General features: G+C 37.1%; 1 protein-coding gene across 14 annotated transcripts in view; it reads left to right on the top strand.

Moving 5' to 3' along the window:
• LOC121431729 (zinc finger protein 271-like) overlaps nt 1-17,243 on the top strand; it is a 32,987-nt gene extending 15,744 nt beyond the window's left edge. For 4 of the 14 annotated variants that reach the window (XM_041629405.1, XM_041629404.1, XM_041629403.1 and 1 more), the window contains exons 4-7: nt 1,054-1,542; nt 4,997-5,485; nt 8,940-9,428; nt 12,883-16,775. In XM_041629405.1, the coding sequence (XP_041485339.1) occupies nt 1,054-1,542; nt 4,997-5,485; nt 8,940-9,428; nt 12,883-14,888 (3,473 nt within the window). In that variant the 3' untranslated portion in view covers nt 14,889-16,775. Of the gene's footprint in view, nt 1-1,053; nt 1,543-4,996; nt 5,486-8,939; nt 9,429-12,882 lie in introns of those variants that run through there. The other 10 variants (XM_041629413.1, XM_041629416.1, XM_041629411.1 and 7 more) reach the window with 10 other exon arrangements.

Below are 17,243 nucleotides of genomic sequence, written 5' to 3'. Positions count from 1 at the left end.
AAAGCTCATTTAAGAATCTTAACAATTGAATCTCACAAGATCTGTTCCCCCATCTGATGCCATGTTGCATGTGGACACAAGGTGTGAGTTTCCAGATGGCACAATGGTGTTAGGACATTTTCAAGCATATTGCGACATATTCTGGTCAGAGATACTCTGTAGTCGGCATGATCCTGCTATTCTCCCTTCTTGAAGACTGGTAATACATTAAGCATCTTTCCTGTGAGATGGTATTTTACCAGTGTCAATTGGTGATTGGTATATCACAGCAAGAATTAGGGCAACCTTTGTCAGTTTCAACAGTGTTTTAGAGAAACTAATAACATTCAGCATTTGCACACCAGGCTTAGAATCCAGTGCCGAGTAATGGAGTCTACCCGATTCTCAATGCAAGAGTTGGGGAGTCAACCCTAATCTCTGGAGACTAGACTACCAAACAGCAGCAATTCTGAGATAAAGGGGCTCGAGTCTTTGCCATGCTCTCTCATTTATTTGCGCCAAATCCAAGCACTGAGGTCGAATAAATTTGGAATTTGGAGCCAACAGAATCATGTACTTTGAGCAGAGGACAAATGTTTCTCTGCTTGGAGCCTGCAATGTGGTATTATATCCTGTGCATGTGGTATGGAGATGCAGCGTGTGAATTGTGTGTATTTCTGTGTATTTGTCTGCACAATGCCAGAAGAGACCAGTCCATTGTGGTTAGCAACACTTGGAATGCCCACCTTAATATTTTCCTGGCCTCGATAGGCCTTGATCCGAGGATAATGTCCGAGGCCGAGGACGATTTTGCGGCCTCGAAACCTTCAGCACTGTTCAATATGAAATAGTTTTTGTTATATCTGATGAAAATAAGAAATCCAGCCGTAGGGATATGATAATGCACACAATTTAATTTAACAAGTAATTCTCCTCATAGCATATTTGCACCCTATCCATGTGGCAAAAGTTATAGTCTTCCAAATCGGTACATGTAGATAGAGTCTTCATATTGAACCATTCATTGGGTAACATTTAAAATTGTGTATGCTTTTCTCTTTGTTCAATTTACAGCATGTGGATCTCGGCGAAATGAGGAAGAAAGAGGAGATAGGGCCCTTGGTGGAACCGGTGGATCATGTGAATGTGAGATGACAGAATCTACAGGAAGTGTGTGTTCACACTGTAAGAAAATAGATGGGACAAGCATTAAAGAGGAGAGAATAGATGAAGGAGATCGTGTCCCTGATGGAAACAATGGATCATGTGAGAGGACTGAATCTACAGGAATTGTGTGTTCACACTATAAGAAAATAGATGGGACAAGCATTAAAGAGGAGAGAATAGATGGAGGAGAATGTGCTGTTGGTGGAAACAATGGATCAAGTGAATGTGAGATGACAGAATCTACAGGAACTGTGTGTTCACACTATAAGAAAATAGATGGGACAAGCATTAAAGAGGAGAGAATACCGGTAGATGGAGAAGAATGTGCCGTTGGTGGAAACAGTGGATCATGTGAATGTGAGAGGACAGAATCTACAGGAACGGTGTGTTCACACTGTAAGAAGACACATGAAATAACCGACAAATCTGTCAAAATACCTCTTCATTGTTTCTTTTGTGATTGTTCTTTTTCTGAACAAAACCAGCTTACGAAACATCTCCAAAATCATGTTGTTATATTGAATTCAGACACATTTCAATGTTCAACTTGTAAGGAGTCATTTTTTTCTAATTCTGAACTTGCAAAACATGTAAAAATTTGTGCTGAGAGGAAGCCTCATGAATGCATTCAAAGTGCGATTTCATTGGCTACAATAGATGGTGATAAGATATGTAGTGAAGGTACAGGAGATTTAGAGCTTCGATTTCCCTGTTCTAATTGTAATGAGATATTTTCTTCAAAGTGGCACTTAGACAGGCATTTAGATGGAAAAAAAATTCAAGATGATAAAGTAAAGTTCCCACAAAAACCTTTCCAGTCCTCAAGTTGTGGTAGACGATTTCTATCTGAATGTGGTCTTGCTAATCATAACCGAAAACATGAAAGTAGATCATATGATTGTTCTTCCTGTAGCAAATCTTTCATATCTACTAAAGAGAGACTAAGGCATGAAAAGGAGCATGGAGACCCAAAGTCTCTTGAATGTCAGTATTGCAGAAAGACTTTCACCTATAGAGGTAATCTAAGAAATCACATAAAGACTCACTCAAATAAAAGACCCCATGAATGCCAACATTGTGGCAAAAAATTCAACCATAAAGGTAATTTTAATGTTCACATCAGAATTCACTCTCAGGAGAAGCCGTATGAATGTACATATTGTGGTAAGAAGTTTAAAGCAAAAAGTTCTCTAAGTAGACACATAAGAATTCACACGAAAGCGAAGCCTAAAGCGAAGCCTTATGAATGCAAACACTGTGCCAAGAAATTCAAAACAAATAATGGTCTTAGTAGACACATTATAATTCATACAGGAGAAAAAAATTATGTATGTACATACTGTAGCAAGGAATTCAGCAAAAAAGACGATCTCTTTTGGCACAGTAGAAATCACACAAAAGAGAAACGCTATCAATGCCAGTATTGTGGAAAGAAATTCTTATTTAATAATCATCTCAATGTGCACATAAGGAGTCACACAAAAGAAAAACCTTATCATTGCCAGTATTGTGGCAGCAATTTCAGCACAAAACATTATCTAAAAGTTCATATAAGAATTCACACAAACGAAAGACCTCATCAATGCCAATATTGTGACCAGAAGTTCATGACATGTACTAAGCTAAGTGAACACGTCACAAAAGTTCACAAAAAAGAGAACCCGTTTTTGTGTCAGTATTGTGGCAAGAAATTCAACAAAAACAGTAATCTTTATAACCACATAAGAAGTCACACACAGGAGAAGCTTCATGAATGTAAACATTGTGGGAAGAAATTCAGACTTAGCAGTCATCTAAATGAACACATTAGAATACACACCAAAGAAAAGCCTTTTGAATGCACATATTGTGGCAAAAAATTCAACAGAAAACGAGTTCTGAATACACATGTTAAAATTCACACACGGGAGAAATCTTGTGAATGAGATTATTGTGGCAAGAAATTCAACACAAAAAGATATGAACATATTAGGTGTCTAAATGAACATTAGGATTCACACAGAAGAGAAGCCTTATTAATGTGGTCTTGCTAATCAGAAAAGAAAACATGAAAAACAGATCTTATGAATGTTCTTACTGGAGCAAATGTCTTACATCTTCAAAAGAGAGACAAAGGCATGACTTAGGGAATGGAGGCCCAAAGCCTCTTGAATGTCAGTATTTAAGGCGGAAATAGAGTCAATGAAGTAATCTGTTAAAAGAGAACACATAAGAGTTCACAAAAGTGAGAGACCCCAAAGATATTTTAAATGATCATATAAGAATTTAGCACAAATCCTATTTCTAAATGGATAATTTAGAATTCACATGAGAGACCCATCTATGCCAGCATTGTAGCAAAAAAAAAGAAAATCTAAAGTTATAAGCTAAGTGTGAACACATCACAATAGTTCACACAAAAAAGAAACCAAATCTATGTGAGTATTGTGGCAAGAAAATCATTCAAAATTATTTTTCTATCTAAACACATAAGAATTCACACAAAGTAGAAGCCTTATGAAGGCAATCATTGTGGCAAGAAATTCAGCACAAAAGTCATCTAAATTACCTGTATATTAGAATTCTTATGGAGGTACATCATATCAATGTTAATACTTTGTGGAAAGAAATCAATACAAAATTGTGATCTAAGCTATTCAGTCCTTTGGCATTTTCATGATAAATCCATAATGCAAGAGGTACCTGCTCAGTCATTTTTGAGCTAGATGAAGAACAAGCAAGGGCCTAGGATACTACCCTGTGGGTTTCCTGACAGGCCATCAATAAAATTATATTTGATCCTTGTAACAGCTGTCATCAATAACTTAAGAGATCATAGATCCCCCTTTTGGGGACCCCTTTGGCACTGTAGTTGCTAAGCTTATGGACCAAGAGTGAGTACTTAACATGGTCAATAGCTTTGGTGAAATCCATAATGAGTTTATCTGACTGCTTTCCTTGTGACATGTAGTTGTAAAACAAAGCTCATCCAAGAATCTTAACAATTGGGTCTCACAAGATCCGTTCCCCTTCTGTTGCCATGTTGCATGTGAACACAAGATATGAGTTTCCAGATGACACATAATGGTGTAAGGACATTTTCAAGCATGTTGCAACATATTCTGGTCAGATATACTCTGTAGTCAGACACTAGGCTTAGAATCCTGTTCCGAGTAATGGAGTCTACCCGATTCTCAATGCAAGAGTTGGGGAGCCGACCCTAATCTCTGGAGACTAGACTACCAAGCAGCGGCAATTCTGAGATAAAGGGGCTCGAGTCTTTGCCATGCTCTCTCATTTATGTACGAGAATCGGCCCTTGCGCCAAATCCAAGCACTGAGGTCGAATAAATTTGGAATTTGGAGCCAACAGAATCATGTACTTTGAGCAGAGGACAAATGTTTCTCTGCTTGGAGCCTGCAGTGTGGTATTATATCCTGTGCATGTGGTATGGAGATGCATCGTGTGAATTGTGTGTATTTCTGTGTATTTGTCTGCACAATGCCAGAAGAGACCAGTCCATTGTGGTTAGCAACACTTGGAATGCCCACCTTAATATTTTCCTGGCCTCGATAGGCCTTGATCCGAGGATAATGTCCGAGGCCGAGGACGATTTTGCGGCCTCGAAACCTTCAGCACTGTTCAATATGAAATAGTTTTTGTTATATCTGATGAAAATAAGAAATCCAGCCATAGGGATATGATAATGCAAACAATTTAACAAGTAATCCTTATAGCATATTTGCACCCTATCCATGTGGCAAAAGTTATAGTCTTCCATATTGGTACATGTAGATAGAGTCTTAATATTGAATCATTCATTGGGTAACATTTAAAATTGTGTATGCTTTTCTCTTTGTTCAATTTACAGCATGTGGATCTCGGCGAAATGAGGAAGAAAGAGGAGATAGGGCCCTTGGTGGAACCGGTGGATCATGTGAATGTGAGATGACAGAATCTACAGGAAGTGTGTGTTCACACTGTAAGAAAGTAGATGGGACAAGCATTAAAGAGGAGAGAATAGATGAAGGAGATTGTGTCCCTGATGGAAACAATGGATCATGCGAGATGACTGAATCTACAGGAATTGTGTGTTCACACTATAAGAAAATAGATGGGACAAGCATTAAAGAGGAGAGAATAGATGGAGGAGAATGTGCTGTTGGTGGAAACAATGGATCAAGTGAATGTGAGATGACAGAATCTACAGGAACTGTGTGTTCACACTATAAGAAAATAGATGGGACAAGCATTAAAGAGGAGAGAATACCAGTAGATGGAGGAGAATGTGCTGTTGGTGGAAACAGTGGATCATGTGAATGTGAGAGGACAGAATCTACAGGAACGGTGTGTTCACACTGTAAGAAGAAACATGAAATATCCGACAAATCTGTCAAAATCCCTCTTCATTGTTTCTTTTGTGATTGTTCTTTTTCTGAACAAAACCAGCTTACGAAACATCTCCAAAATCATGTTCGTATATTGAATTCAGACACATTTCAATGTTCAACTTGTAAGGAGTCATTTTTTTCTAATTCTGATCTTGCAAAACATGTAAAAATTTGTGCTGAGAGGAAGCCTCATGAATGCATTCAAAGTGCGATTTCATTGGCTACAATAGATGGTGATAAGATATGTAGTGAAGGTACAGGAGATTTAGAGCTTCGATTTCCCTGTTCTCATTGTAATGAGATATTTTCTTCCAAGCGGCACTTAGACAGGCATTTAGATGGAAAAAAAATTCAAGATGATAAAGTAAAGTTCCCACAAAAACCTTTCCAGTCCTCAAGTTGTGGTAGACGATTTCTATCTGAATGTGGTCTTGCTAATCATAACCGAAAACATGAAAGTAGATCATATGATTGTTCTTCCTGTAGCAAATCTTTCATATCTACTAAAGAGAGACTAAGGCATGAAAAGGAGCATGGAGACCCAAAGTCTCTTGAATGTCAGTATTGCAGAAAGACTTTCACCTATAGAGGTAATCTAAGAAATCACATAAAGACTCACTCAAATAAAAGACCCCATGAATGCCAACATTGTGGCAAAAAATTCAACCATAAAGGTAATTTTAATGTTCACATCAGAATTCACTCTCAGGAGAAGCCGTATGAATGTACATATTGTGGTAAGAAGTTTAAAGCAAAAAGTTCTCTAAGTAGACACATAAGAATTCACACGAAAGCGAAGCCTAAAGCGAAGCCTTATGAATGCAAACACTGTGCCAAGAAATTCAAAACAAATAATGGTCTTAGTAGACACATTATAATTCATACAGGAGAAAAAAATTATGTATGTACATACTGTAGCAAGGAATTCAGCAAAAAAGACGATCTCTTTTGGCACAGTAGAAATCACACAAAAGAGAAACGCTATCAATGCCAGTATTGTGGAAAGAAATTCTTATTTAATAATCATCTCAATGTGCACATAAGGAGTCACACAAAAGAAAAACCTTATCATTGCCAGTATTGTGGCAGCAATTTCAGCACAAAACATTATCTAAAAGTTCATATAAGAATTCACACAAACGAAAGACCTCATCAATGCCAATATTGTGACCAGAAGTTCATGACATGTACTAAGCTAAGTGAACACGTCACAAAAGTTCACAAAAAAGAGAACCCGTTTTTGTGTCAGTATTGTGGCAAGAAATTCAACAAAAACAGTAATCTTTATAACCACATAAGAAGTCACACACAGGAGAAGCTTCATGAATGTAAACATTGTGGGAAGAAATTCAGACTTAGCAGTCATCTAAATGAACACATTAGAATACACACCAAAGAAAAGCCTTTTGAATGCACATATTGTGGCAAAAAATTCAACAGAAAACGAGTTCTGAATACACATGTTAAAATTCACACACGGGAGAAATCTTGTGAATGAGATTATTGTGGCAAGAAATTCAACACAAAAAGATATGAACATATTAGGTGTCTAAATGAACATTAGGATTCACACAGAAGAGAAGCCTTATTAATGTGGTCTTGCTAATCAGAAAAGAAAACATGAAAAACAGATCTTATGAATGTTCTTACTGGAGCAAATGTCTTACATCTTCAAAAGAGAGACAAAGGCATGACTTAGGGAATGGAGGCCCAAAGCCTCTTGAATGTCAGTATTTAAGGCGGAAATAGAGTCAATGAAGTAATCTGTTAAAAGAGAACACATAAGAGTTCACAAAAGTGAGAGACCCCAAAGATATTTTAAATGATCATATAAGAATTTAGCACAAATCCTATTTCTAAATGGATAATTTAGAATTCACATGAGAGACCCATCTATGCCAGCATTTTAGCAAAAAAAAAGAAAATCTAAAGTTATAAGCTAAGTGTGAACACATCACAATAGTTCACACAAAAAAGAAACCAAATCTATGTGAGTATTGTGGCAAGAAAATCATTCAAAATTATTTTTCTATCTAAACACATAAGAATTCACACAAAGTAGAAGCCTTATGAAGGCAATCATTGTGGCAAGAAATTCAGCACAAAAGTCATCTAAATTACCTGTATATTAGAATTCTTATGGAGGTACATCATATCAATGTTAATACTTTGTGGAAAGAAATCAATACAAAATTGTGATCTAAGCTATTCAGTCCTTTGGCATTTTCATGATAAATCCATAATGCAAGAGGTACCTGCTCAGTCATTTTTGAGCTAGATGAAGAACAAGCAAGGGCCTAGGATACTACCCTGTGGGTTTCCTGACAGGCCATCAATAAAATTATATTTGATCCTTGTAACAGCTGTCATCAATAACTTAAGAGATCATAGATCCCCCTTTTGGGGACCCCTTTGGCACTGTAGTTGCTAAGCTTATGGACCAAGAGTGAGTACTTAACATGGTCAATAGCTTTGGTGAAATCCATAATGAGTTTATCTGACTGCTTTCCTTGTGACATGTAGTTGTAAAACAAAGCTCATCCAAGAATCTTAACAATTGGGTCTCACAAGATCCGTTCCCCTTCTGTTGCCATGTTGCATGTGAACACAAGATATGAGTTTCCAGATGACACATAATGGTGTAAGGACATTTTCAAGCATGTTGCAACATATTCTGGTCAGATATACTCTGTAGTCAGACACTAGGCTTAGAATCCTGTTCCGAGTAATGGAGTCTACCCGATTCTCAATGCAAGAGTTGGGGAGCCGACCCTAATCTCTGGAGACTAGACTACCAAGCAGCGGCAATTCTGAGATAAAGGGGCTCGAGTCTTTGCCATGCTCTCTCATTTATGTACGAGAATCGGCCCTTGCGCCAAATCCAAGCACTGAGGTCGAATAAATTTGGAATTTGGAGCCAACAGAATCATGTACTTTGAGCAGAGGACAAATGTTTCTCTGCTTGGAGCCTGCAGTGTGGTATTATATCCTGTGCATGTGGTATGGAGATGCATCGTGTGAATTGTGTGTATTTCTGTGTATTTGTCTGCACAATGCCAGAAGAGACCAGTCCATTGTGGTTAGCAACACTTGGAATGCCCACCTTAATATTTTCCTGGCCTCGAAAGGCCTTGATCCGAGGATAATGTCCGAGGCCGAGGACGATTTTGCGGCCTCGAAACCTTCAGCACTGTTCAATATGAAATAGTTTTTGTTATATCTGATGAAAATAAGAAATCCAGCCATAGGGATATGATAATGCAAACAATTTAACAAGTAATCCTTATAGCATATTTGCACCCTATCCATGTGGCAAAAGTTATAGTCTTCCATATTGGTACATGTAGATAGAGTCTTAATATTGAATCATTCATTGGGTAACATTTAAAATTGTGTATGCTTTTCTCTTTGTTCAATTTACAGCATGTGGATCTCGGCGAAATGAGGAAGAAAGAGGAGATAGGGCCCTTGGTGGAACCGGTGGATCATGTGAATGTGAGATGACAGAATCTACAGGAAGTGTGTGTTCACACTGTAAGAAAGTAGATGGGACAAGCATTAAAGAGGAGAGAATAGATGAAGGAGATTGTGTCCCTGATGGAAACAATGGATCATGCGAGATGACTGAATCTACAGGAATTGTGTGTTCACACTATAAGAAAATAGATGGGACAAGCATTAAAGAGGAGAGAATAGATGGAGGAGAATGTGCTGTTGGTGGAAACAATGGATCAAGTGAATGTGAGATGACAGAATCTACAGGAACTGTGTGTTCACACTATAAGAAAATAGATGGGACAAGCATTAAAGAGGAGAGAATACCAGTAGATGGAGGAGAATGTGCTGTTGGTGGAAACAGTGGATCATGTGAATGTGAGAGGACAGAATCTACAGGAACGGTGTGTTCACACTGTAAGAAGAAACATGAAATATCCGACAAATCTGTCAAAATCCCTCTTCATTGTTTCTTTTGTGATTGTTCTTTTTCTGAACAAAACCAGCTTACGAAACATCTCCAAAATCATGTTCGTATATTGAATTCAGACACATTTCAATGTTCAACTTGTAAGGAGTCATTTTTTTCTAATTCTGATCTTGCAAAACATGTAAAAATTTGTGCTGAGAGGAAGCCTCATGAATGCATTCAAAGTGCGATTTCATTGGCTACAATAGATGGTGATAAGATATGTAGTGAAGGTACAGGAGATTTAGAGCTTCGATTTCCCTGTTCTCATTGTAATGAGATATTTTCTTCCAAGCGGCACTTAGACAGGCATTTAGATGGAAAAAAAATTCAAGATGATAAAGTAAAGTTCCCACAAAAACCTTTCCAGTCCTCAAGTTGTGGTAGACGATTTCTATCTGAATGTGGTCTTGCTAATCATAACCGAAAACATGAAAGTAGATCATATGATTGTTCTTCCTGTAGCAAATCTTTCATATCTACTAAAGAGAGACTAAGGCATGAAAAGGAGCATGGAGACCCAAAGTCTCTTGAATGTCAGTATTGCAGAAAGACTTTCACCTATAGAGGTAATCTAAGAAATCACATAAAGACTCACTCAAATAAAAGACCCCATGAATGCCAACATTGTGGCAAAAAATTCAACCATAAAGGTAATTTTAATGTTCACATCAGAATTCACTCTCAGGAGAAGCCGTATGAATGTACATATTGTGGTAAGAAGTTTAAAGCAAAAAGTTCTCTAAGTAGACACATAAGAATTCACACGAAAGCGAAGCCTAAAGCGAAGCCTTATGAATGCAAACACTGTGCCAAGAAATTCAAAACAAATAATGGTCTTAGTAGACACATTATAATTCATACAGGAGAAAAAAATTATGTATGTACATACTGTAGCAAGGAATTCAGCAAAAAAGACGATCTCTTTTGGCACAGTAGAAATCACACAAAAGAGAAACGCTATCAATGCCAGTATTGTGGAAAGAAATTCTTATTTAATAATCATCTCAATGTGCACATAAGGAGTCACACAAAAGAAAAACCTTATCATTGCCAGTATTGTGGCAGCAATTTCAGCACAAAACATTATCTAAAAGTTCATATAAGAATTCACACAAACGAAAGACCTCATCAATGCCAATATTGTGACCAGAAGTTCATGACATGTACTAAGCTAAGTGAACACGTCACAAAAGTTCACAAAAAAGAGAACCCGTTTTTGTGTCAGTATTGTGGCAAGAAATTCAACAAAAACAGTAATCTTTATAACCACATAAGAAGTCACACACAGGAGAAGCTTCATGAATGTAAACATTGTGGGAAGAAATTCAGACTTAGCAGTCATCTAAATGAACACATTAGAATACACACCAAAGAAAAGCCTTTTGAATGCACATATTGTGGCAAAAAATTCAACAGAAAACGAGTTCTGAATACACATGTTAAAATTCACACACGGGAGAAATCTTGTGAATGAGATTATTGTGGCAAGAAATTCAACACAAAAAGATATGAACATATTAGGTGTCTAAATGAACATTAGGATTCACACAGAAGAGAAGCCTTATTAATGTGGTCTTGCTAATCAGAAAAGAAAACATGAAAAACAGATCTTATGAATGTTCTTACTGGAGCAAATGTCTTACATCTTCAAAAGAGAGACAAAGGCATGACTTAGGGAATGGAGGCCCAAAGCCTCTTGAATGTCAGTATTTAAGGCGGAAATAGAGTCAATGAAGTAATCTGTTAAAAGAGAACACATAAGAGTTCACAAAAGTGAGAGACCCCAAAGATATTTTAAATGATCATATAAGAATTTAGCACAAATCCTATTTCTAAATGGATAATTTAGAATTCACATGAGAGACCCATCTATGCCAGCATTTTAGCAAAAAAAAAGAAAATCTAAAGTTATAAGCTAAGTGTGAACACATCACAATAGTTCACACAAAAAAGAAACCAAATCTATGTGAGTATTGTGGCAAGAAAATCATTCAAAATTATTTTTCTATCTAAACACATAAGAATTCACACAAAGTAGAAGCCTTATGAAGGCAATCATTGTGGCAAGAAATTCAGCACAAAAGTCATCTAAATTACCTGTATATTAGAATTCTTATGGAGGTACATCATATCAATGTTAATACTTTGTGGAAAGAAATCAATACAAAATTGTGATCTAAGCTATTCAGTCCTTTGGCATTTTCATGATAAATCCATAATGCAAGAGGTACCTGCTCAGTCATTTTTGAGCTAGATGAAGAACAAGCAAGGGCCTAGGATACTACCCTGTGGGTTTCCTGACAGGCCATCAATAAAATTATATTTGATCCTTGTAACAGCTGTCATCAATAACTTAAGAGATCATAGATCCCCCTTTTGGGGACCCCTTTGGCACTGTAGTTGCTAAGCTTATGGACCAAGAGTGAGTACTTAACATGGTCAATAGCTTTGGTGAAATCCATAATGAGTTTATCTGACTGCTTTCCTTGTGACATGTAGTTGTAAAACAAAGCTCATCCAAGAATCTTAACAATTGGGTCTCACAAGATCCGTTCCCCTTCTGTTGCCATGTTGCATGTGAACACAAGATATGAGTTTCCAGATGACACATAATGGTGTAAGGACATTTTCAAGCATGTTGCAACATATTCTGGTCAGATATACTCTGTAGTCAGACACTAGGCTTAGAATCCTGTTCCGAGTAATGGAGTCTACCCGATTCTCAATGCAAGAGTTGGGGAGCCGACCCTAATCTCTGGAGACTAGACTACCAAGCAGCGGCAATTCTGAGATAAAGGGGCTCGAGTCTTTGCCATGCTCTCTCATTTATGTACGAGAATCGGCCCTTGCGCCAAATCCAAGCACTGAGGTCGAATAAATTTGGAATTTGGAGCCAACAGAATCATGTACTTTGAGCAGAGGACAAATGTTTCTCTGCTTGGAGCCTGCAGTGTGGTATTATATCCTGTGCATGTGGTATGGAGATGCATCGTGTGAATTGTGTGTATTTCTGTGTATTTGTCTGCACAATGCCAGAAGAGACCAGTCCATTGTGGTTAGCAACACTTGGAATGCCCACCTTAATATTTTCCTGGCCTCGAAAGGCCTTGATCCGAGGATAATGTCCGAGGCCGAGGACGATTTTGCGGCCTCGAAACCTTCAGCACTGTTCAATATGAAATAGTTTTTGTTATATCTGATGAAAATAAGAAATCCAGCCATAGGGATATGATAATGCAAACAATTTAACAAGTAATCCTTATAGCATATTTGCACCCTATCCATGTGGCAAAAGTTATAGTCTTCCATATTGGTACATGTAGATAGAGTCTTAATATTGAATCATTCATTGGGTAACATTTAAAATTGTGTATGCTTTTCTCTTTGTTCAATTTACAGCATGTGGATCTCGGCGAAATGAGGAAGAAAGAGGAGATAGGGCCCTTGGTGGAACCGGTGGATCATGTGAATGTGAGATGACAGAATCTACAGGAAGTGTGTGTTCACACTGTAAGAAAGTAGATGGGACAAGCATTAAAGAGGAGAGAATAGATGAAGGAGATTGTGTCCCTGATGGAAACAATGGATCATGCGAGATGACTGAATCTACAGGAATTGTGTGTTCACACTATAAGAAAATAGATGGGACAAGCATTAAAGAGGAGAGAATAGATGGAGGAGAATGTGCTGTTGGTGGAAACAATGGATCAAGTGAATGTGAGATGACAGAATCTACAGGAACTGTGTGTTCACACTATAAGAAAATAGATGGGACAAGCATTAAAGAGGAGAGAATACCAGTAGATGGAGGAGAATGTGCTGTTGGTGGAAACAGTGGATCATGTGAATGTGAGAGGACAGAATCTACAGGAACGGTGTGTTCACACTGTAAGAAGAAACATGAAATATCCGACAAATCTGTCAAAATCCCTCTTCATTGTTTCTTTTGTGATTGTTCTTTTTCTGAACAAAACCAGCTTACGAAACATCTCCAAAATCATGTTCGTATATTGAATTCAGACACATTTCAATGTTCAACTTGTAAGGAGTCATTTTTTTCTAATTCTGATCTTGCAAAACATGTAAAAATTTGTGCTGAGAGGAAGCCTCATGAATGCATTCAAAGTGCGATTTCATTGGCTACAATAGATGGTGATAAGATATGTAGTGAAGGTACAGGAGATTTAGAGCTTCGATTTCCCTGTTCTCATTGTAATGAGATATTTTCTTCCAAGCGGCACTTAGACAGGCATTTAGATGGAAAAAAAATTCAAGATGATAAAGTAGAGTTTCCACAAAAACCTTTCCAGTCCTCAAGTTGTGGTAGACGATTTCTATCTGAATGTGGTCTTGCTGATCATAACCGAAAACATGAAAGTAGATCATATGATTGTTCTTCCTGTAGCAAATCATTCATATCTACTAAAGAGAGACTAAGGCATGAAAAGGAGCATGGAGACCCAAAGTCTCTTGAATGTCAGTATTGCAGAAAGACTTTCACCTATAGAGGTAATCTAAGAAATCACATAAAGACTCACTCAAATAAAAGACCCCATGAATGCCAACATTGTGGCAAAAAATTCAACCATAAAGGTAATTTTAATGTTCACATCAGAATTCACTCTCAGGAGAAGCCGTATGAATGTACATATTGTGGTAAGAAGTTTAAAGTAGAAAGTTCTCTAAGTAGACACATAAGAATTCACACGAAAGCGAAGCCTTATGAATGCAAACACTGTGCCAAGAAATTCAAAACAAATAATGGTCTTAGTAGACACATTATAATTCATACAGGAGAAAAAAATTATGTATGTACATACTGTAGCAAGGAATTCAGCAAAAAAGACAATCTCTTTTGGCACATTAGATATCACACAAAAGAGAAACGCTATCAATGCCAGTATTGTGGAAAGAAATTCTTATTTAATAATCAGCTCAATGTGCACATAAGGAGTCACACAAAAGAAAAACCTTATCATTGCCAGTATTGTGGCAGCAATTTCAGCACAAAATATGATCTAAAAGTTCATATAAGAATTCACACAAACGAAAGACCTCATCAATGCCAATATTGTGACCAGAAGTTCATCACTAATTCTAAGCTCAATCAACACATCACAGTGGTTCACACAAATGAGAACCCTTTTTTGTGTCAGTATTGTGGCAAGAAATTCAACAAAAACAGTAATCTTTATAACCACATAAGAAGTCACACACAGGAGAAGCTTCATGAATGTAAACATTGTGGGAAGAAATTCAGACTTAGCAGTCATCTAAATGAACACATTAGAATACACACCAAAGAAAAGCCTTTTGAATGCACATATTGTGGCAAAAAATTCAACAGAAAATGGGTTCTGAATACACATGTTAAAATTCACACACGGGAGAAATCTTGTGAATGAGATTATTGTGGCAAGAAATTCAACACAAAAAGATATGAACGTATTAGGTGTCTAAATGAACATTAGGATTCACACAGAAGAGAAGCCTTATTAATGTGGTCTTGCTAATCAGAAAAGAAAACATGAAAAACAGATCTTATGAATGTTCTTACTGGAGCAAATGTCTTACATCTTCAAAAGAGAGACAAAGGCATGACTTAGGGAATGGAGGCCGAAAGCCTCTTGAATGTCAGTATTTAAGGCGGAAATACAGTCAATGAAGTAATCTGTTAAAAGAGAATACATAAGAGTTCACAAAAGTGAGAGACCCCAAAGATATTTTAAATGATCATATAAGAATTCAGCACAAATCCTATTTCTGAATGGATATTTTAGAATTCACATGAGAGACCCATCTATGCCAGCATTGTAGCAAAAAAAAAAGAAAATCTAAAGTTATAAGCTAAGTGTGAACACATCACAATAGTTCACACAAAAAAGAAACCACATGTATGTGAGTATTGTGGCAAGAAAATCAGTCAAAATTATTTTTCTAACTAAACAAATAAGAATTCATACAAAGTAAAAGCCTTATGAATATAATCAATGTAGCAACAAATTCAGCACAAAAAGGTCATCTAAATTACCTGTATATTAGAATTCACATGAGGTACATCATATCAATGTTAATACTTTGTGGAAAGAAATCAATACAAAATTGTGATCTAAGCTATTCAGTCCTTTCGCATTTTCATGATAAATCCATAATGCAAGAGGTACCTGATCAATCTTTTTTTAGCTAGATGAAGAACAAGCAAGGGCCTAGGACACTACCCTGTGGGTCTCCTGACAGGCCATCAATACAATTATATTTGATCCTTGTAACAACTGTCATCAATAACTTAAGAGATCAGAGATCCCCTTTTGGGGACTCCTTTGGCACCATAGTTGCTAAGCTCATGGACCAAGAGTGAGTAGTTAACATGGTCAAAAGCTTTGGTGAAATCAATAATGAGATAATCTGTCTGCTTTTCCTGTGACATGTGGTTGTAAAACAAAGCTCATCTAAGAATCTTGACAATGGGGTCTCACAAGATCTGTTCCCCTTCTTATGCCGTGTTGCATGTGAACACAAGACATGAGTTTCCAGATGGCACATAATGTGCAAGTTAGGATTTTTTTACAGTACTATCATGCGCATGTGCATTGCAAAGTCAAGTATCCTTCGCATCATTGTCAGTGCAAATTTGACATCAAGAACAAAATAGAAAAACAAATGAAAGTATGAAAGAAGATTGAACTCGTTGCGCTCACCCTAAAATGTTTGTGGCCTCGACCGGCCTTGGCTCGAGGATAAAGTCCAAGGACAAGGCTAAGGATTTACCTCCGGCTTCGAGGATGAATTTGCGGCCTCGAGGCCAAGATCAACCTTGAGACACACAACACTGTTAAACAATGAAAAAGATCTGATGAAAAAATGAGAAATCCAGCTGTAGGGTTATGATAATGCAAACAATTTAACAAGTACTCCTCCTCCTTACAGCATATTTGCACCCTATCCATGTGGCAAAAGTTATAGTCTTCCATATTGGTACATGTAGATATAGAGTCTTCATATATTTAACCATTAGTTGGGTGACACTTAAAATCGTGTATGCTTTTCTCTTTGTTCAATGCACAGCATATGGATCTTGGCGAAATAAGGAAGAAAGAGGATATAGGGCCCTTGGTGGAAACAGTGGATCTTGTGAATGTGAGACGGAATCTACAGGAAGTGTGTGTTCACACTGTAAGAAGAAACTTGAACTAACCGGCAAATGTGCCAAAATGCTTCTTCAATGTTTCTTTTGTGATTGTTCTTTTTCTGAAGAGAACCAGCTTACAAAACATCTCCAAAATCATGTTGGTATACTGAATTCAGACATATTTCGATGTTTGACTTGTAAGGAGTCATTTATTTCTAATTCTGACCTTGCGAAACATGAAGGAATTTGTACTGAGAGGAAGCCTGATGTATGCATTCAAAATACAATTTCATTTGTTTCAATTAATGGTGATAAGATACATAGTGACCATGCAGGAGATTTAGAGCTTCGATTTCCCTGTTCTCATTGTAATGATATATTTTCTTCCAAGAAAAAATTAGCCAAGCATTTAGATGGAGAAAAACTTAAAGATGATAAAGTAGAGTTTTCTCCAAATTCTTTCCAGTGCTATCTTTGTGATAGACGATTTCCATCTGAATGTGGTCTTGCTAATCATAAACGAAAACATGAAAGAAGATCATATGAATGTTCTTATTGTAGCAAATCTTTTTTATCCATAAAAGAGAGACAAAGTCATGAAACAAGAGCATGGAGACAGAAACCCTCTTGA

Source organism: Lytechinus variegatus, chromosome 18 (genome assembly GCF_018143015.1).
Source record: "Lytechinus variegatus isolate NC3 chromosome 18, Lvar_3.0, whole genome shotgun sequence".
NCBI classification, from domain to species: domain Eukaryota; kingdom Metazoa; phylum Echinodermata; class Echinoidea; order Temnopleuroida; family Toxopneustidae; genus Lytechinus; species Lytechinus variegatus.
This window is presented reverse-complemented; position numbering and strand designations above follow the sequence as displayed.